Source organism: Sus scrofa, chromosome 1, assembly GCF_054392235.1.
Source record: "Sus scrofa isolate SSC_HxYL_T2T_F1_AM1 chromosome 1, Sscrofa_HxYL_maternal_Yorkshire_Landrace_v2.0, whole genome shotgun sequence".
Lineage (NCBI taxonomy): Eukaryota > Metazoa > Chordata > Mammalia > Artiodactyla > Suidae > Sus > Sus scrofa.
In genome coordinates, this window is record NC_139383.1 from 174,215,936 (window position 1) to 174,236,026 (window position 20,091).

At 50.5% G+C, this 20,091-nt stretch overlaps 1 protein-coding gene across 18 annotated transcripts in view; it reads right to left on the reverse strand.

Moving 5' to 3' along the window:
* IGDCC4 (immunoglobulin superfamily DCC subclass member 4) overlaps nt 1–20,091 on the reverse strand; it is a 40,230-nt gene that overhangs the window by 14,391 nt on the left and 5,748 nt on the right. For 12 of the 18 annotated variants that reach the window (XR_014816843.1, XR_014816841.1, XM_084978394.1 and 9 more), the window contains exons 2-7: nt 15,320–15,670; nt 13,959–14,100; nt 6,352–6,488; nt 4,940–5,080; nt 1,181–1,336; nt 126–539 (exon numbers count right to left, since the gene is read on the reverse strand). Coding sequence is in view for 16 of the 18 variants with exons in the window: in XM_084978394.1 (XP_084834520.1) it covers nt 126–539; nt 1,181–1,336; nt 4,940–5,080; nt 6,352–6,488; nt 13,959–14,100; nt 15,320–15,670 (1,341 nt within the window). In the remaining 2 variants the exon portion in view is untranslated. The remainder of the gene's footprint in view (nt 1–125; nt 540–1,180; nt 1,337–4,939; nt 5,081–6,351; nt 6,489–13,958; nt 14,101–15,319; nt 15,671–20,091) is intronic. The other 6 variants (XM_084978448.1, XM_084978408.1, XM_084978405.1 and 3 more) reach the window with 1 other exon arrangement.

The following is a 20,091-nucleotide window of genomic DNA, read 5'->3' on the forward strand; positions in this document are numbered from 1 at the left end:
CTCCCTCCCCACCCCACTCTATCCCCAAAGATACCAACCAGGCAACCCTTCTGCCAACCAATATATGCCCCTCCCAGTGCGCCCCTGCGTAGGCTTTTGCTGGAGCTTCTTAGCCCCAGACGTACCCCGTGCCTTCTGGTAGTGAAGGGAGAAACCGATGATCTGCTCGCTGTGCAGCTCGGGCCGCTCCCAGGCCACCAGCACAGTGGAGCTGCTCAGGGGCGTGGCGGTGACCCGCGTGGGGGCGCTGGGCAGACCCTCGCGCACTACTACTGCCAGCGGCGCGGCGGCGCACGCCGTGCCCGCGTTGTTCTCGGCCACGCACTGGTAGTAGCCGGCATCCTGCAGGCCGATCTGCGTGATGACCAGGCTGCTGCCGCCGCCCTGCACCTTGACACGCCCGTTGGGCCGCAGCGGCGCCCCGTTGTGCAGCCACCGCAACGCGGGCCGCGGCTCACCCGTTGCGCGGCACACGAAGCGCGCGGTGCTCGCCCTCGTCCGAGATAGCGCCTCGGGCGCCTGCGAGATGGCAGGAGCCGCTGTCGGAGGGGATGGGGACGCTGACTTCGAGCTCCGGCCGCTCCGGGCCCCGCCCCCAAATCCCCGACGAACTATGGCGTCCGCTCTACCTATTCTAACTCTCTCCCTGATTCACCCGTCCCCCAAAATACTCTCGGCAGCGCAGCGCCAGCCCTCTTCGCGCTTTTACTCTACCCCCACTCTCTCCCTCTCCCTGAGTTGTCCCCAGGCCTTCTCAGCCTCTCCTAAATACCCTGGCCCCTCGTGGATCTAACCCCGCGTCCGCACTTAGCCCTCTCTTCTCCCCTACCTCCCAGATCCCACACCTATCAGATTTACCCCTCTGCCAACCCTGTCCCCCAGTTTTCTCCACCCAAACCACTCCATCTCCTCCAGTAACCCCAGTCGCACCCCTCCCCCATTACCTGCGTCCACCCAGACCACCCCTCCACATCCCCAACCACCCAAGCCATGCCCTAATCACCCTTCTCCAACCCCGGCCTCTCTAGCCCCATCCTTTTTTATCCTCCAGCATACCCACTTGCCCATTTCCCCCCTCCCATCCCTCCTTTCCTCAGCCCCAGCTAACCAGCCTCAATCTGGTCTTCCTCACGCCTACTCCCGTGTCCTACACCCTGTCTCACTCTCCAGCCTTCCTCACCCAGCACGCGGAGCTCGGCGGCGGCGGTGGCAAAGTCGCGCGTACGGGGCTTGTTGGCTCTGCAGACGTAGACGCCAGAGTGCCGGGGCTGCGCGCTGGTGATTAGCAGGTTGGTGCGGCCCAGGACGATGACATCGGTAGAAATAGGCTTCCCGTCTGCAGGAGGAGGGGAAGCGCTGGAGCGGGGGAGCTGCGGGCTGCCCTTCCATCCACTCTCTGGACCTGGAGGGCCCTCCACACCCCAGTTAAGAGAACACAGCAGGCTCAGTTTCTCCACTTGCTAGACCGGACCCCCTCTGAGCCCTAGTGTGTCTGTAAAATGGGGAGATAGTCCCTCACTGAAAGGGCTGCTCTGAGAGTGGAACGAATAAGTTCTGTGAAACGGCCTTATACAATGCAGGCACATAAAATGCACTCAGTACACTGGTCATTGCCATTACTAGTCATTACCTGCTGTCGTTAAATTCATTTCCCTCAAGAAGTACACACTCCTCCCATATGGTCTTAGCTCCCTGCTGTGATGAAAATATGTCTGGAAAGGTCTGGACCAGAACCAAAGATTTGAATAGGTGCAGACTTTTATCTTGACGTGAACTGAAAACTGTTTAAAAAGCCCTTGCCTTCCGGACATGAACAGAAAATCCAGAAAAGGAATTCAAATGGCCAAGAAACAAAAAAGTGCTCAATTTTACCAAATCAAAGAAATGCACATCAAAACACAGATGTTCGTGTTTACCTATCAAATTGGTAAATCTTTCAAATAGTATGTTGCAATGCCAGAGAAAGGGTAACTGATACAGGGGTTCCACCTTGACCTTAAAACCAGGGATTCCACCTGTGGGCACCTGTGCTGGGAAGCTGTGAGGAGCTGTGAACCCGGCTGATCACTGAAGTGTTAACTGTAATAGTGGACAACTGGCACCAACTAGCAACAACTAGCAAATTAAATTATGACTATATTCAAGTGATGGAATATCAGTTATTAAAAATCAGCTTTGGGGAGTTCCCTGGTGGTCCAGTGATTAGAACTTGGCACTTTCACTGCTGTGGCCCAGGTTCAATCCTGGTCTGGGAACTGAGATCCCACATCGAGCCTCTGCAACCAAAAAAAAAAAAATTATTTTGGGGGAGTTCCCTTGTGGCACAGTGGGTAAGGGTCCAGCATTGTCACCACAGTGGCCCAGGTCACTGCTGTGGCTCAGGTTTGATCCCTGGCCTGGGAATTTCCACATGCCAAAGGCAAGGCCAAAAAAATTTTTATTTTTTTGAAAAAGATTTAAAGATGAGGAGAAGCTTATGATATACTGTTGAATGAAAATAGGACTTGGAACTGTAAATACAGCATGCTTTTAATTTTAAGGGAAAATGTACATGTGCACAGAAAAAAATCTGGAAGAAAATACACTCAATATGTTAACAATTTTATCTCTTGAATGGTGGGATTTTTCTATGTTTGCTTTTCCCTAGTTTTCCACAATGAATACATAACAACTTTTGCCATCAGGAGAAAACACAACAACAAAAAAACTATACCCTTCCCCTGACTTAGTGGCGTAAGTTCCTGGAAAAGTACCCAGGGTCAGGAATGAAGTCCCTTTACAGCCCCTCTCTTCCCAGCCTCTGACCAGGAGTGCTATTAGCAGAGTTTCTCCAACTGAGATCCCAGAACCATAGGTGTCAGGACCTCTGGGACAGCAATTCTCACATATTTGCTGTGCACACAAATCACAGAATCGCAGGAGACCTTGTTAAGATGCAGAGGCCTGGGGCACCCCAGATTCTGCATTTCTAACTATGTCAGGAAAGTAGAAGGACCTCAGGCACTTGTTTAAGCATGAAGAATCCTGGGTCATGGAGTTCCCCCTTGTGGCTCAGCAGGTAGGTTAAGAATCTGACTAGTATCCATGAGAATGTGGGTTCATCTCCTGGCCTCGATCAGTGGGTTAAGGATCCCGGGTTGCTGGAAGCTGTGGCATAGGTCACAGATGTGGCTCAGATCCCGAGTTGCTGTAGCTCCGATTTGACCCCTAGCCTGGGAACTTCCATGTGCTGCAGGTGTGGCCCAAATAAGAAAAAACAAAAGAAAAATCAAAAAAGAATCCTGGGTCATTACTCTCTGGGTGTGAACTCCAGAGGGAGTTGGCAATTGTGAGAATCTCCCTGCATCATCCTGATGCCGGGTCAGGATTTGAGAAACTCTGAGAATAGAACTTCTGGGCAACTCCATAGGCTTACCCCAGTAATAGTATAAGGGTCCTGTTGGCCCCAGGATACCCCTAACTAGGCAAGTGTCACAAGTCCAATGAGGCCAGGCAGGTCAGGGAGGCACAGATATCAGCACTGGTCTTTTTCATCAGCTTAGTGGGGGTACGAAGTTGTTTGGGTTATTATTTTTCTTTAAACTCTATGTATTCATCATTATATACTTTTGGGGGGGGCGCACACCTGAAGCATACAGAAGTTCCCAGGGCAGGAATGGTTGAACCTGAGCTACAGCAGTAACCATGGTGAATCCTTAACCCACTGACCACCAGGAAACTCCTATCATTATATACTCTTTTTTTTTTTTAATCATTTTATACTATTGAATACAAAAAGGAGGCAGTATAGGGTAAAGGTCTGAGCCAGGGAAGAAGGGTAGAGAGAGCTGGGCTTAAGACTTACTTCTGCCATTAACTTGGGACAAGTCACTTCTTATCAGCAAATGGAAATAAAAATAATCCTTGCTTTTCCTCCATACAGGGCTGTAGAGGGTGATGTACCAGAAAGAGAAAAGGATCTAAAGTTTGGGTCCCAGCTTTCTACCTGCCTGAGCCTCAGTTTCCTCATCTGCCCACTGGAAATAATAGCCCTATCCTCTTCCAAGGGCTCCTGGAGGTTCCTGCAAGAGTGGGTTGTGTGTTCAGTAGACTATAAGGTGACATTTGGCAGACACTCTCATTACCCTGATAACATCTTCTATAATGCAGTCCCACTTGCCACTCATCACTTGCTGCCTGCTACCGTCAAGCCTCTCCTCGTGGATGTATGTTTATCTCCCTTGCACAGACTGAGTTCAGTTCTCTCTCATCCGGGGCTTTTATTCACTGTGCCCAATGTGAAGCCGGGCACAAAGGGGCAGCATACTGCGTGGGCCAGCAGAGGGTCTGAGTTCCACTGACTCGTGGGCACTTTTTCAGCTCTCACACATTCACTGCTGTGAGGACTGGAAATACGTGCGGTGGAGAACCGAGCCCCGTGCCCACCCTAGATAGGGTCTCAAGAGTGGTTTATTTTTTTCTTTTTAGGGCTGCACACATGGCATATGGAGGTTCCCAGGCTAGGGGTCGAATCTGAGCTGCAGCTGCCAGCCTACACCACAGCCACAGCGACTCAGGATCCAAGACGTGTTTTTGACCTACACCACAGATCACGGCAAAGCCAGATCCTTAACCCACCGAGCAAGGCCAGGGATCAAACCTGCAACCTCATGGACATATATGTCAGGTTCTTAACCCACTGAGACAAAACGGAAACTCCTCAAGAGCGATTTTGTGAGTGGCAAACTTAGTGTGCTTGGGAAAGGAAACTTGCTACATGGATTGATGATTAATTTTGTCCAGGCTCCCCCACACACTCAGTCTTGGGAGAGGAGTTAGTTCCTGCCACACCAAAGGTCGGTGACCATGTATGGTCACTCTTTTCACTCCTCAATTTGGGGATGTGTGAGATGCCACACCCTTCCTCTCCCAGACTCTCCGGTCCCCTCCCTCCACTTACCCTGTCGGACCCAGGACACGATAGGGGTGGGGTCAGCCGAGGCCACACACTCCATCACCACGCTCTGGCCGGACACCACTGTGGTGTTCTCCGGGGCCGCCACAATGACCACATCCTGCACCCCAGTGGATAGCAGAGACCCTGGAGAGAGGGCAGGCCAGCAGGCAGCCTTACCATTGACATTGTTACATGCAGCACCTCACCTGATGTTCACATTCATCTGGTGAGGCAGGTGGGGCACGGTTCCCTCTGACAGGTGGGGAAAGCAGCAGTACTGGGACTGGAAGTCAGCTCTTTCTCTCAGAGCCAGGAGAGGAATAACCTGGCTGCTGACACACCACCCCCACTCTTCCCTGCCAGATCAAACCCACCCTCCAGGCAGAAGACCAGCAGGGTCAAGAGTAGACTTGGGAGTCTGGACTTGGAGTCAAAAGTCATAGTTTCTAGTTCCGGCAAGTCCCTTCTCCAGAGGACCTCGGTTCCTACGTGGGAAAGGCAGGGGATTGGGCTCAAGTTTCTGCCAGCTTGGCAGCCCCTTGAGCACTGATTCCCTGCCAAGTTCTCTGTGTAACTCTGGGTCCCTGGGTCAACATGATGAATACCCAGTTTGTCCAGCAGGTGGAGGTAGAGACCCTGGGCACTGGAGGGCGCCTGAACCAGACTCAGGGCGGCTCATCAACTAAGCCCCAGCAGGTGGGGTGGGAGTGGAGGTAGAGTGGATGAGGAGGGGGATGGGAAGAGCTGTGTGGCGGTGAGGTGGAGGCGGGTAGATGCCATGGGAAAGGGAGGTAAGTGAGAGGTCCCTGGGGGGAGGACTAAAGTGAGATCTATTGAGCATCTGCGGGGCACCAGGATCTCATCCTGGTGTTTGCGTCACGTCCCTGAGCTGGACATTTGATAAGGTGCCCAGGGTCACGCAGATGGTGAGTAGAGAAGCTAGGATTCAAACCAGGTCATTTTGACCCTAAAGCCTGCCTCCTTCTAACTCCATCTCACTGGGAAGGGAGCTTTTCAGAGAAATGGAGAGAACAGGAGCCCAGACCCCTGGAAGTTGAATTCACAGTGCACAAAAATCCCCCAGTGGCAGAGCCCTCAGGGCGCACAGAGGGCAGGGGACCAGGGCTTCAGGGCACCAACACCCCTCCACAGACGCCTCACCTCCCTGCCCCCGTCTCCAGCCCTGGACTCTCCATTCAACCCACGGGAACACAGAGCCTCTGCAGGAAAAGAGCCCTGGACCAGGAGCTGGTCCACTATCTCTGAGCTTCTGGGTGGCACTGCCTTCTCTAGGCTTCATCGCCTCACCTGTCACCTATTTGAAGGCAGGTCTTGGACCACTTGAGGCCTCTCCCAGGTCTGAGATGACTGACTCCAGAAACCCCACGGTTTCCCCACCCAGCCAGCCCCCTTACCTCTGCGGGCCACACGGAGTAGGGCCTCTTGGCTAATGTGCTGGTGGGCTGAGTTGGTGGCCACGCAGCGGTAGGAGCCTGCATCATCCTCCTGAACGTCCAGGATCTGGAGGACCCCATTGGGTAGCGTGATGAGCCTTGGGAAGGGGGAGAGGGCACCTGTAAGATGGGCAGGAGCTCCACAGGGAGGGTGGTGTGCCCACACTATCCTGGACCCGCCTCCCCCTCCAGCCTGAGAAACCTCCAGCCACTCATCTTCAAGCTTCATTCATAATAAAAGAAAATGCAAATTAAAACTACAAGATAACCATTTTTACCTATCAGGTTAGCAAGGTCGAGAGGTTTAATAACACTCTTTGTGGATAACGGGACGGGGGAGGGCAGTCCTGTCTTGTTAGTGGCCGTGCCAATCAATACACCCTCTTTCGGAGTTCCTGTTGTGGCTCAGCTGGTGAAGAACCTGCCTAGTATCTGTGAGGATGTGCGTTCGATCTGGCCTCATTCAGTGGGTTAAGGATCCAGTGTTGCTGCAAGCCGTGGTGTAGGTTGTAGATGTGGCTTGGATCTGGTGTTGCTGTGGCTGTGGTGTAGGCCAGCAGCTGCAGCTCCAAATCGACCCCTAGCCTAAGAACTTCCATATGCCGTGGCCGTGGCTCTCAAAAAAAAAAAAACAAACAAACAAAAAAAAAAAAAACAAAAAAAAAACACCCTCTTTCAAGGGCAGGTGGATAAAATCTTAAAATCAAAATCGCCATGGGCCTTTTGACCCAGCAACATCACTTCGAGGACTTCATCGCACATATATTCTGATACATGTACTCCAAAGCATGTCTAATGATAGTCCCTCCAGCACTGTCTGTATAATAGCAAAAGGCTGGAAGCAATCCAAGTGTCCATCTGTAGGGTGGGAACTGCCTAAATCAGTTTGGGCACATTCATACAATGGAATGCTAGACAGCTGTTAAAAGGAGGCGGCTCCATGTGTGTTGATATATGACCATCTCCAAAATATGTACCGTGCAGAACAGTGTGGGGGAAGTGCACAGACATGTATATACTTGCACTGAATGTCCCTGGTAACAGGGATTGTGCCTAAGAAAGGATCCTGGGAGCTGTCAGTGGGAGGAGACCTACTTTTTCTATTCACCTTCTATACAGTTTGAATTTGTTTACTCCCCTGCCTATTGCACCTCCCCTTTCTCTTGAGCCCTTCTATTCACACTATCTCATCTGACCCTGGAAAAAAAGCCCAAGAGACACAGGGGATCACAATCTTCATTTTATTGATGACAAAACGAAGTCCTGGAGGGAGCAGGCTATTTTGCCAGGGTCTCACAGCTGGAGGAGGGTTAAAACTAGAACCCAGGTTTCTGGTGCTGGGTCCCCTGTTCTTAGTGGCTGCCTGTCTCAGCAGCTGTTAGACGGCTGAGAAGGCCAATGAAAGGGAGGTGGTCCCCAGCAAGCCCCAATCAACATGTACATGAGGATGGACGAGGGTGGTATTCTCGGTCCTTTTGGTTAGAGTGTTGTAAAGAAGTTTGGGCTAGAAGGGCCAGGCAGCAAGTATCTATGGGGGCTAGGGAATAGGAGAGCAGAACAGGCTCTGGCCCAAGGAGGGAGGGAACGGGGCTTCCCTAACCTTCTAACTGGGATCCCTGCTAGAAGCTTGAGGGTGAGAGTTCTAGTTTCTTATTTTTTTTTTATTTTTATTTTTTTTGTCTTTTTGTTGTTGTTGTTGTTGCTATTTCTTGGGCCGCTCCCGCAGCATATGGAGGTTCCCAGGCTAGGGGTTGAATCGGAGCTGTAGCCACCGGCCTACGCCAGAGCCACAGCAACACAGGATCCGAGCCACAGCAACGCAGGATCCGAGCCGCATCTGCAACCTATACCACAGCTCACGGCAACGCCGGATCGTTAACCCACTGAGCAAGGGCAAGGACCGAACCCGCAACCTCATGGTTCCTAGTCGGATTCGTTAACCACTGCGCCACGACGGGAACTCCAGAGTTCTAGTTTCTCACTGGAACAAATGGTGCTGCCCCCTAGATATAGGCTGGACCAAGGTCAGGGAGGGGATGGGGCAGCTGGGCACTTGGTGAAGATCCCTTGGCTCATGGGGAAAGCAGAGTATGAGAAAATCTAAACACAGAAGAGGAGAACTAGCTCAAGGGTATTGGAAAAGAATTCTGGCCACAAGCCTGGAAATCTGCTGTGGTCCCAAGACTTAAAGTAAAAACATAAACCTGCATCACTCCTTCCCTCATCCCACATGCAAAGCCACTTCTGTACCAGCGTCTTACCCTCAGCTCCAAAAGCTGCCCACATCAGAGCTGGGGCCAGCGGAGGAGAAGGGACAAGGAGCCACAAGGTGGCTGGAGTTAAAATCCCAGACCAAGACCCGGGCTGCTGCCATGGAAAATGTGATGGGGAAGGACATGTAGGACCCATCTGAGAAACAAGGACCCCGTCCCCATCCAGGTCTCCTTCACCTAACATTTTCTGCCTCTAAGATGCTTCCTCCTCCCTAGTCTAGCTAGCTGACTATGCCAGCAGGGTCCCTGCCAGGAACTGCCCACACTTCCTAACTCCAGTTTCCCAGTCTTTCCAGGGAAACTGTGCTCCAGCTACCCAAGAGCTGATATTTCCTTCGGCAAGTAGCGTTGCCTTAACTATGTGTTGAATGAACAAATGGACAAGTGAATAAATGAGTGAAAGGATGTATACCTTTCCCTGGGTTGGTGCTCTTGCTGCAGGCAACAGAATCAAGCTGGAATCACTTCTAGCATTCATCTAAAATCTTTTCTGCTTTGTTAAAATGTGGGGTTTTTTGTTTGTTCGTTTTGCTTTTTAGGGCCACACCTGCAGCATATGGAGGTTCCCAGGCTAGGGGTCAAATCAGAGCTGTGGCTACCGGCCTACACCAGAGCCACAGCAATGCTGGATCTGAGCCATGTCTGCGACCTACACCACAGCTCATGGCAACGCTGGATCCTTAACCCGCTGGGCAAGGCCAGGGATCGAACCCACAACCTCATGGTTCCTAGTCGGATTCGTTTCCGCTGCGCCACAACGGGAATTCCTAAAATGTGTTTTTAAAAGCCCTGTCCTTGGAAGGATGTCCAGGACATATTGGTTAGTGGGGGAGGGGAAATCACAAAACAGTTTATGAAGCAATTCTATTTTTGGAAAATAGGCAAATGATATGTTAGGAAGTGCGCAGAAGAAGTCAAGGGTGGGAAAGCACACGTCATTCATGAAGGTTTTCTCTGAGAGTGGGATTAGTGGGACTCTGTTGTGTCTTATTTTTGTTACAGTGAATATGTATTAGTTTGGAACTATAAAACTTTTTTAAAAAATTAATGGAAAAAAGCATGTGTCCCTGTACACTTTGTTCTATAACTCCTGGATCTAATATAAAAGCAGCTGTGGCAGAGTGGAGAGAATTGGTTCCAACATATGTGATCTTTAGCAAGTGTCACCACATGCCAGGCCTCAGGTTTCTCATTTGAAAAATGGGTTTGATAATTCCTGCCTACTTCACCACCCCGACCCTGTTAATATATTAGGGGCTCACATTAGATAATGTTGTGGCTCAGTGGTTAATGAATCTGACTAGGGACCATAAGGTTTTGGGTTCGATCCCTGCCCTTGCTCAGTGGGTTAACGATCCGGCGTTGCCGTGAGCTATGGTGTAGGTTGCAGACTAGGCTCGGATCCCGTGTTGCTGTGGCTGTGGCGTAGGCCAGCAGCTATGGCTCTGATTAGACCCCTAGCCTGGGAACCTCTATATGCAGCCCAAGAAATAGCAAAAAGCCAAAAAAAAAAAAAAAAAGATAATGGTAATAGCCATCTCTGTTCAGTTGGTAGATGAATCTTTCCCTTGAAGTTGGTGTATTTTATCCTTTTAAAACTAATTCAAATTGCAAATGAAGCAAGTTGCTTATAGAATGCAAAGCAAACTCTATCTAAAAGGGAGGGGTCATTCTCTTCCAAGATGAGCTTGAGCCTGCTGCTCCTCCCCGCAAAAGGCCACTGAGACCCAGGGATTCAAGAACACAGAAGAAATGACACAGTGGCACTGACTCTCCTGAGGGGCAAGAAGCCTCCACCCCGAACTGTTCAGAGATCCACTCAGGGAAAGGGACACTAGCCGAGGGTCACGGGAGGTTGACAGACTGATGGGCCCTGGGAGGTGGGTAGGGCAGAAAATTGCACTGGGAGCTTGCAGCAATTAAGTCTATTAGTGTGGTGGTTTTAAAGTTGAGTGAATGGTGATAACAAGGTGATTTCAAGTGGATCCTGGCGTACATTTTTATTCCAGAGGTTGTATATTTATTTTTATGGCTGTCTTCTATTTATGGTCACTGTTGCTAGTTTTTTATTTGACTGCAGTGAGCTAACGTTCCTTTTTAGTATGAGTTAAGGTTACAAAAGAGAGAAATGATTAAAGAAATGTACAAAGTCAGTGATTGTATAAATGGGTTGGGATGGCCAAAATTATGAAGGGGGTTTGTGAATGCCTGGGATTTGGGAAACACTGCCCTCATTGATTACTGGTTCCCATGGAAGAAAAATTATCCCCTATCATTAGAAATTAGTATAAGTAGCAGGGAATTGCCTCAGGATCTAATCTTGACCATCAGTTCCCAAAATATGCACACAAACCCTGACAGAATGTGCTTATTAACTGCACATGTGCACAGCCTACACCAAGGCATATGGTCTCCTTCAAACCACTGGGCTGAGTTTATGAATAGCATATTTGTACAAGAACTATATCTGGGCATGTGTAAAAACACATACCTTGGGCATAATCAAGTTGCTGTTTTAGATATTTCTTTATTCCCCCTACACACAATGTGCTGGGACATGTGAGCCCAGCTTATTTATAGATGAGGATCACTTTTCAGAGGACTTAGGGGCAAACACTCCCAGAGCCCAGGAACTGGCAGCTCCAGCCTTCAGGGAGACGCCTATGGTGTCCTGGGATGATGCCTGGACTAGATGGTGGGCGGTGAGGGAACCATTCTGATTGCTGGGAAACTTTGGGGAAGTAACTTCTCTGCTCTGAGCATAGCTGGATCACCCGATCTCTAAGCTCACCTGTAGCTGGAACCTCTTCAGACCCTGCAGCTTCCCCATCCCAACCACCAAATCACAAAAGGCTCTTGTGTCATTCACACCAGGGCTCTGGCATGCGATACTCTTGGCATGAGCAGTGTGACCTGAGGCAGTGACTTCTGTCTCTGATCCTCAGTGCTCTCATTTGATAATGCACATAATATCTGCCATAGCCAAATATACAGACCTGTAAGGAGGCTTCTTATGTATTAAGTAGAAAAAAAAACATTGTAATAAAATGCTAGTTTTGTTTTCTTAAAAAAAGAGGACTGAACAAAAATCCTAGTTGGTACAATATAATACAAAATTTTAAATAGAATTCTTATAAACACACAGAAGAAAAGTCCAGAGGATCCCCACCCAGCACAGTGGGTTAAAAGGATCCAGCATTGCCCCAGCTGTGGCATAACTTGGAGCTGCAGCTCAGATCTGCTCCCCTGTTCGATGAACTCCATATGCCACGGGGTGGCCAAAAAAGAAAAAAGAAAGAAAGAAAAGCATAAAGGCTTTCTACAGGTGATAGGATGACGAGTAATTTTTCTTTCTTCTTTTTTGTTTTTGTGAATTTGGAAAATGCATCTAACACGAACAGAAATTAAAAGTAAATAGAGGAAAATATGAAAAGTAAGCAACACTTACTTTGAAGGATGATGAGAAGGATTAAGTGGAGCCTCTTGTGACTTAAGGCAGGGAGAGTTTCTGCTCCCAGCGTCTCTGGAGGCTGCCCCAGGAGTAGGCTCCCACTTGGTTCTCACCCAGCAACTCCCAGAAGTGTCCACCAAACAGTGGGGAGAAGCCCCACATTTGGAAGGCACACGACTTAAAATGTCAGCGCTGGAAAGGCTGGGTTAGCACCCCCAAGGTCCCCTCCCTAGAAGGCTCATTCCTGGGATATTAACAGGGTTCCTGCAAGAGAGATCTGGGCAAAGAAGACTAGGAAGTCTTTTGTTCAACAAGTTCAAAGGTTTCTCAGTACAAGCCTTCTCAGGGTCCTGTCAACTCTGAGAGAGAGAGAGAGATCTACAGGCAGTTTCCTGATCTTATTTGACCACAGAATACTTTTCCCCCCAGAATCATCTTTAGGGACTAATGTTCTAAAAAGAACACATTTTGGAAACCATGATCTAATGCAATTATTTCTTTCCCCTGCCCCCTTTTTTTTAATTTTTTGCTTTTTAGGGCCACCTGTGGCACGTGGACGTTCCCAGGCTAGGGGTTGAATCAGAGCTACAGCTGCTGGCCTACACCACAGCCACAGCAACGCAGGATCCAAGCCAGGTCTACAACCTATGCCACAGTTCACGGCAATGCCACGGATTGAACCTGTGTCCTCCTGGATACTAGTTGTCGGATTCATTTCCACTGAGCCATGACAGGAACTCCGCCCCCCCCCCTTAATTTTATAGATGGGGAGAATGAAGCTGAGTGAGAAGTGACTTGCTGAGGACCAGTCAGGCTGACTGATTACCAAGGCAACAGGATCACTTTTATCTTGACCTCTCACCTTTCATCTCCCTTACAACTGAAGAGACGTGACCTGGGGCTTTTCTATCTAGAAGTTTACAGTTTCATCCCTACCTAGACAGGGACAAAAGTCAGAGGAGCTGGGACAACTCAATATGCTGAAGACAGGTTAGTTCCAGGGCAGAGATCTGGCAACCAATGTTTCTGAGCCTAAGGAACCTATCTCCACCAGGAGAGGAGAGAGTGAGCTGGTAACTACAGCTAGAGAGATGCAGGGAGAGGACTGCAGGGTGGCTGGGAAAGGCCTTTGGAGCCACATTTCACAGGACCCATTCCGAGACCACAGAAGCAAACGAGCCTTGGGTTTTCTGGACATGCTGTGTGTACGCCTGGGCCTTACCAGGAGGCTGCACTAGGGATCAGGTCCTGGGTCAAGCCTCTGCTTCTCCCCTGCCCTGGAAACCTTTCCCTGGGATTTCTCTTCTACCAATATGGGGAGAGGGGCGGGTGAAACAGGAAGGACCTCCACAACCCATTTACCAGATACCACACACCAGTGGATAGAACTGAGAGAAGAGAAATTATGCATCTGGGGTAGAAACGCCAGAGGAACCTGCCAAGGGAAACCCTCCCAGCAGTCTCCAGGCCCTGAGTGGACAACAAACATTCTGCCAGTGACTCACTGTGTGGCCTTGGACAAAACACAGCTCCTCTCTGGCCCTTGGTCTCTTTCTCAATAAAGCAAGTGGTTGGACTCCACATGCTCTGAAGGACTCGATCACTGCTCTCTACCCAAGCCTTACAGCTTGGTGGGAGGCTCTCCTCCCAGGGTGCAAAACCTTCTTGCTCAGCTTCTCTTTGGAAGCAGAAATGAGCTGACTGTCAGGTGGTTGTGGGCTCCTAAGTCAGTCTGGGCAAATGGAGCCACCCTGACTCTAAGAATCCCAGTTCCTGAGCACATCCCAGAGTCTGCCCTATCTGCCTCCTGGGGACTCTGCCCTACTCCCCCATAGGACACTCACCGCAGCTCCTCGGGCACCGTCACCTGGTCCTTCTCCCAAGTAATGACGGGTGCTGGCAGCCCTTCAACGTGGCACTGAAACCGGGCGGTCCCGTTCTCCTCCACAGTCTGAGACTCCGGATGCAGGGAGAAGCCTGAGAGCACTGGGGACGGAAAGAGTGAGAAAGCGTAGGGAGGAGTTCCCGTCGTGGCTCAGTGGTTAATGAATCCGACTAGGAACCATGAGGTTGCAGGTTCGATCCCTGGCCTTGCTCAGTGCGTTAAGGATCTGGTGTTGCCATGAGCTATGGTGTAGGTCGGATGGCGGCTTGGATCCCACATTGCTGTGGCTGTGGCTGTGGCTGGTAGCTACAGCTCCGATTAGACCCCTAGCCTGGGAACCTCCATATGCCGCGGGAGCGGCTCAAGAAAAGGCAAAAAGACAAAAAAAAAAAAAAAAAGAGAGAGAGAGAGAAAGCGTAGGGACAGGAGAGGAACACGAGAAAGGACCCAGCAAACACAGCCAGTGAAACACACATGGACACAGAGACACAGGGTGACAGGAACACAAGCAGCGCAAATTCAGAGTTATGGAGAACAGCTGGAGAAAGGCCATTGGAGAAGTGGTGATGACTGCTCAGATGCTGAAGGCAGAATGAATTCTGAAGTCCCTCTGCCTTACATCGCTTTATGGTCAAACTACAGTGAGATGTACATTTCTTCTGGCCCTCAAATTATTTCATGGTGATTTGTGTCTCCTGAGATCCCCCCAAGTGGCAGGCTGGACAATGCGGCTCTACTCCACACAGCCACCTGCCATGGGCGTGGGGAGCACCTTTGTGGTGCAGACACTCTTAAGAACCTCTCTGGGGGAGTCCCCATCGTGGCACAGCAGAAACAAGTCTGACTGGGAACCATGAGGTTTCGGGTTCAATCCCTGGCTTCATTCAGTGGGTTAAGGATCCAGCGTTGCTGTGAGCTGTGGTGTAGTTCACAGACACGGCTTAGATCCTGTGTCGCTGTGGCTCTGGCAGAAGCCAGCAGCTGTGGCTCCAAATGGACCCCTAGCCTGGGAACCTCCATGTGCCTCAAGTGCAGCCCTAAAAAAAAAAAAGAACCTCTGGCAGGCTTCCTAGAGGACAGCATAAGTCTAGATGCTCGAATTCATAGGGAAAGGAAGAAAAAGAAGAGAGGTTTGGGGAAGACGTGGGACTATTGAACACTGAGGCTGACAATGCCAGGAAGGGACCCACTGAGCAGGTGGGAGGCAGGGAAAAGGGAGGGGCTGGGAGACAAGTTTTTGTGCAAGTAACTGAAGGGTGGACCCCACTTCCCACACTCCACGACTCGTGAATCTCAGCTTAGCCTCTAGGTTGCACTTACTGGCAAGCTTGACCACGGCAGCCTGGCTGGCCACCACTCCAAGGGGGCTATGGGCCAGGCAGGAATAGCTGCCCTCAAGGACCTCTGAGGCCCCAAGGGCTGCCTCACCACTGCCATCGGGTGCCGGCAGCTGGGACAGCCACAGGGAGCCATTGGGTAGCAGGCGAAGGTGGTCATGCTCAGGCAGGGGGCCTCCATCCTTGCTCCATGTGATGCTGGTGGGGGGTCCGGCGGCCACCGCCCCCAGGCTGCAGTCCAGCACAGTGGCTTGTTCTGGGGCCAGGATCACCTGCAGCGGCCCGGCTCCACAGCTCAGGGACACGGTCGTCTCCTGGGGCAATGGCTGCACCCCTGTGTAGAGGAGGGGGCACCAGGTTCATCAGTGTGTGTCCTCCCACATCCCACAGGCTCCAGCTCCCAAGTTATCCACCCAGCATCTGGGGCAAATCACAGAGAAAGAGGTCTCGTGGAAAGACCTGTGTCTGGATCCTGGCTCTGCCCCTAACCAAGTGGTCTTGGGTCAATGGCTGCGCTTCGTGCCCATCTTCCCCTACTGCTCAACCTCCTCATTCACTAACTATCACAGTTCTTATCAAAAAGCAGAAACAGGGAGTTCCCGTCGTGGCATAGCAGAAATGAATCTGACTAGGAACCATTAGGTTGTGGGTTTGACCCCTGGCCTCGCTCAGTGGGTTAAGGATCCAGCATTGCCATGAGCTGTGGCGTGAGTCACAGACACGGCTGGGATCTGGCATTGCTGTGGCTGTGGTGTAGGCCGGCAGCTGTAGCTCCAAGTAGACCACTAGCTTGGGAACCTCCATATGCCTCGAGTGCAGCTTTTTAGCAAAAATAAAAACAAAAACAAAAAGCAGAAACAATCCAAATGCACAATTACCTGATGGCTGGATAAGTATATAATCCAGCCATCAAAAGAAATGAAAGACAGATCTTGCTGCAATGTGGATAAACTCTGAAAACTTAATGCAAAGTGAAAGAAGCCAGTTACAAAATGCCACATATTGTATGATCTCATTTCTATGAAATGTCCAGAATAGGCAAATCCATAGAGACAGAACATAAATTAATGGTTTCCAGGGACTGGGGAGAGGGAAGAATAGGGAGTAATGGCTAAGGGATCTGAAGTTTCTTTTGGGGGGTGATGAAAATGACCTAGAATTAGACAGTGGTGATGGTTGCAAAAGCTGTGAATATACTTAAAACCACCATTTGTACACTTTAAATGGCGAATTCTGTAGTATATGAACTGTATCTCAACTCAAAAAGACATAGTACTTCCTTCCTCACAGGGCTGTTGTGAGTATTAAATGAGATGCTGTGTCGAAAAGGAGCACAGAACAGTGGCTGGCCTGGCACTGAACCAGGGCTCAGTAATGTCATTCCCTCTCCTGGAATCTTACAGATCTTCTCAACCACTGTTATCCAACCCACTTCTGCCCCAGTGGCTAGAGGAGTTAAACACTCCTGCCTGCAGCCGATTCCCCCAAAGCCACGCAGCAAGCCAGGACCAGAACCCAGTCCCTTGAGCTTCCCTAGATGCCCCAAAAAAGCCTGCAGGTCCAACACCACTTGGCCACTAAGGAAAGAGTAGAGGAACAGTGGAGGGAGTGCCATCCCAGGGTCAAGGCAAAAACACACAAATGCCAATGTTTGTTATTATAACCAACATCTCAGCAAGGCCCAGTAACCATTATTCATAGGAAATGGTTAGTTCTCCCTGCCGCGTCTCCCAGAGGGTTGACCTGCTGCCTCCTTGCCCCATAAAAGCTCAATGGTCCAAGATTCCTTCTTGTCCTCTGGCCCGACACCTTGTTTAAAGGCACAATGGCGTGTCTGAGAGTGAGCCAGGGACAGAAGTGAAGACAATGCCCACACTCATTATAAGGCAGGCCAGGCTGATGGAGCCCTGGAGGGTGGGGAGCATGCTGGCAGAAAGCACAATGGCTTTAGGGCATCAGGCAACGCTCAGTTTTAGGCCTGGCTCCGTCACAGTCTAGCTGTGTGGCCTTGAGCCAGTCACTTCCCCTCCTGAGTTTTAATTTACTCAAATATAGCAGGTGACGTCTGAGCTTCTATCATGGCTGGATTATTCCGTGAACTGGACAGACATGCTTATTCCTGAACAAACATAGAACATCATCTAGATAAACCCATAAAACCACAGACACACGCTTCCACACCTGAACACACCACAGCCCAGTCTCTGCCACACTCATCAACTCCTGGACACATATATGCCAACACTTAGAATCCCCAGCTGTCTTCAGGCTCCCTTCCCCTTCCCCTGGAGAAAAACAAGACAGGGGAGAAGAGGTATTCTGATTGTCTGAGATAAGCCTGGGGCAAAAGCCAGAGTTCTGACACTGCAGTGGAGAGGACAGATGGACAGAACAGGCTTCTGCTAGCACCTCCAACTGCACAACTGGGCTCAGCATGACTAGTGGGTGCAGCGGGAAGGCAGCCCTTGCCCCTCACCCAGTTTCCATTCTAACTGGCAATACGCATCACCAAGTGCCACCGGCTGGAGTGGAAATAGCATTTGACCTTGAGGCAGAAGATCAAGATCCAGTCTTGCTGCTTCACCTACCAGCTATGTGACAAGCCACTTCACCTCTCTGGACCTCAGTTTCCACAGCTGTAAAATGAAGGTGATACTATGGAGGCTGTGAGGATTAAACAAGATGCCCAGAACCTAACGAGCATCAATTAAAGAATGGGAGCTCATTCTTTAAAGGCACTTCAACTTGAGATGCAAATGTTTTTCTGTTTGTTTTGGGGTTTGTTTTTCACGTGTAAAAACAGGAAAATATTTACTTGATAAAGTTGATGTGAGTATTAAAAAAAAAAAAAAGGCACCTCATCAACTGGAAAGGGATGTAAAAATGCTAACTGCTATTCTTAACGTCCAGCCCCTTCTTTCTCTTGAGGCCCTAGATTCTGATGCAAACACGGTAGAAGGAAGGCCAGGCTGGGCTCTCAGCTTAACGGCTTCCAATTGCCCCAGTCCAGCCGGTTTGAGTTTCAGGGGAGAAAAGCCCCACATGACACGAATCCCTGAGCCCTCCGGCAGCCTCCCTGCCCCCCAAAGCATGTCCCAGGCTTGGAAAATCCCCTGCCGCGCTGAACAAACAATGTGAACAGTTGGGGCCTGAGCAGCTGCTGGGTCTGTCAGCAGCCTGGGCTCCAGCGGGCAGGACCAGGACGGCGGCCAGAGGGGCCGCGGGCTGGCTGGCCAGCCCAGAGGAGGCTCCGATTCCCTTCCTGAATATTCATGGATAAGCAGATGTCTGGCTGCCCCACCTCAGAAAAGCCCAGCACCCAACAAGAAAAGGCGGACTGGGAAACCAACAGGGATATAGATGTTGGGAGAACTGGGGTCCCCCGCAGAGAGCACAGGGCTGTGCTAGGAGTTCAAGCTGGCCCACGTTGATGGAAATGTGTACAGAGCCTGAGGTTCCTCATTTTATGGATGGGGAAACCGAGGCCCAGAAGCAGGGTGGGGTGCGTATCTCATCTCTCTGGAGGCAGTCCAGGAAAACTGGACATCCTGGAGATGAACCCAGCATCGAGGAGACAGTTGCTCCCAAATAAGAGGGTTCTCTCTGCCTAAGTGCCAAACCCAACCTCTGTGCCAAGGACATACATCCTCAGGGGCTCAGCTTCGGCGTTACATCCTTCCCCGAAGCTGCCCCTGGCTTCCCCAGGGAAATTTTTCCTGGGTCTCACCCTTACCCATCCTTCCTCTTGCCTAGATGGACCACAGGATGTGGCAGGACAAGTCTTGGCCTGGAGTCAGAATCCTGGGTCTATCATGTATTGTACGACCTTGAGTCCACTTTCCTGCTTTCGGCTTTGGTTTCCTCTGTGTTAAAATAAAGAGCTGCCACATTTCTCATTTTCACCAAAATTCTCCCAGCAGCAGAGGAAAGCCTACTCGGGAGGCTTGCTGACTACCTGAAATGCTTCTATTTTTAAACCTCTGGCACATTTTGCATCCTGCTCTGTTATATAGTAATGTTTGTTTCAACATAAACGTGGTTCCTATGTCCCAAATCTTTTTGTAAAAGTGATGCTCTGGGGAGTGGGCCTTGTTTGTCCAGTGGGTTCAGTGGCCACCTCTTTTCTCCCACCTCAGCCCCTGCCATGGCTGACTCCCCAAGCCCCTCTCACAAGCACTTCTCAGCGCTCCCCTCAGGACTGGGCGGACACAGTCCTGTGTCCTGAGCACTTTCTGTTGGCCAGCTTTCTGCCTCGAGGGGGCCTCCCTCTCTGTCCCTTCTCCTCAGTCTCCTCGGTGGGACCCTGCCAGAGACATGCAGCTTGCATGCTTGAGAGCCCCAGGGCCATCTCTCAAATCTCCTTTTCTGACAGATTATTTTACCTACTTACAGAATAAATCAGATTTTACGAGGCCAATTAGCACCCAGACAGAAAGAAGATTCACTGCTGAGCCCTAGGGCCAGCTCGAAGCTGTTTTGTGGGATGTGTGGGGCCTGGCATAAGCCAGGGTTCCATTCTTCAGTGAGCTCTCAGGAAAGAGATTGGAGGTACGGGTGGGGTGGGAGATGAAGCTGAAATGCCTCCTTCATTAAGCCAAGAACTTGCCATAAACATCAATGTCTTGTCATTTTTGAATTTCAGGGCCCTTAGGAGTTCCCGTCATGGCTCAGTGGTTGACGAACCTGACTAGGAACCATGAGGTTGTGGGTTCGATCCCTGGCCTTGCTCAGTGGGTTGAGGATCTGGCAGTGCCC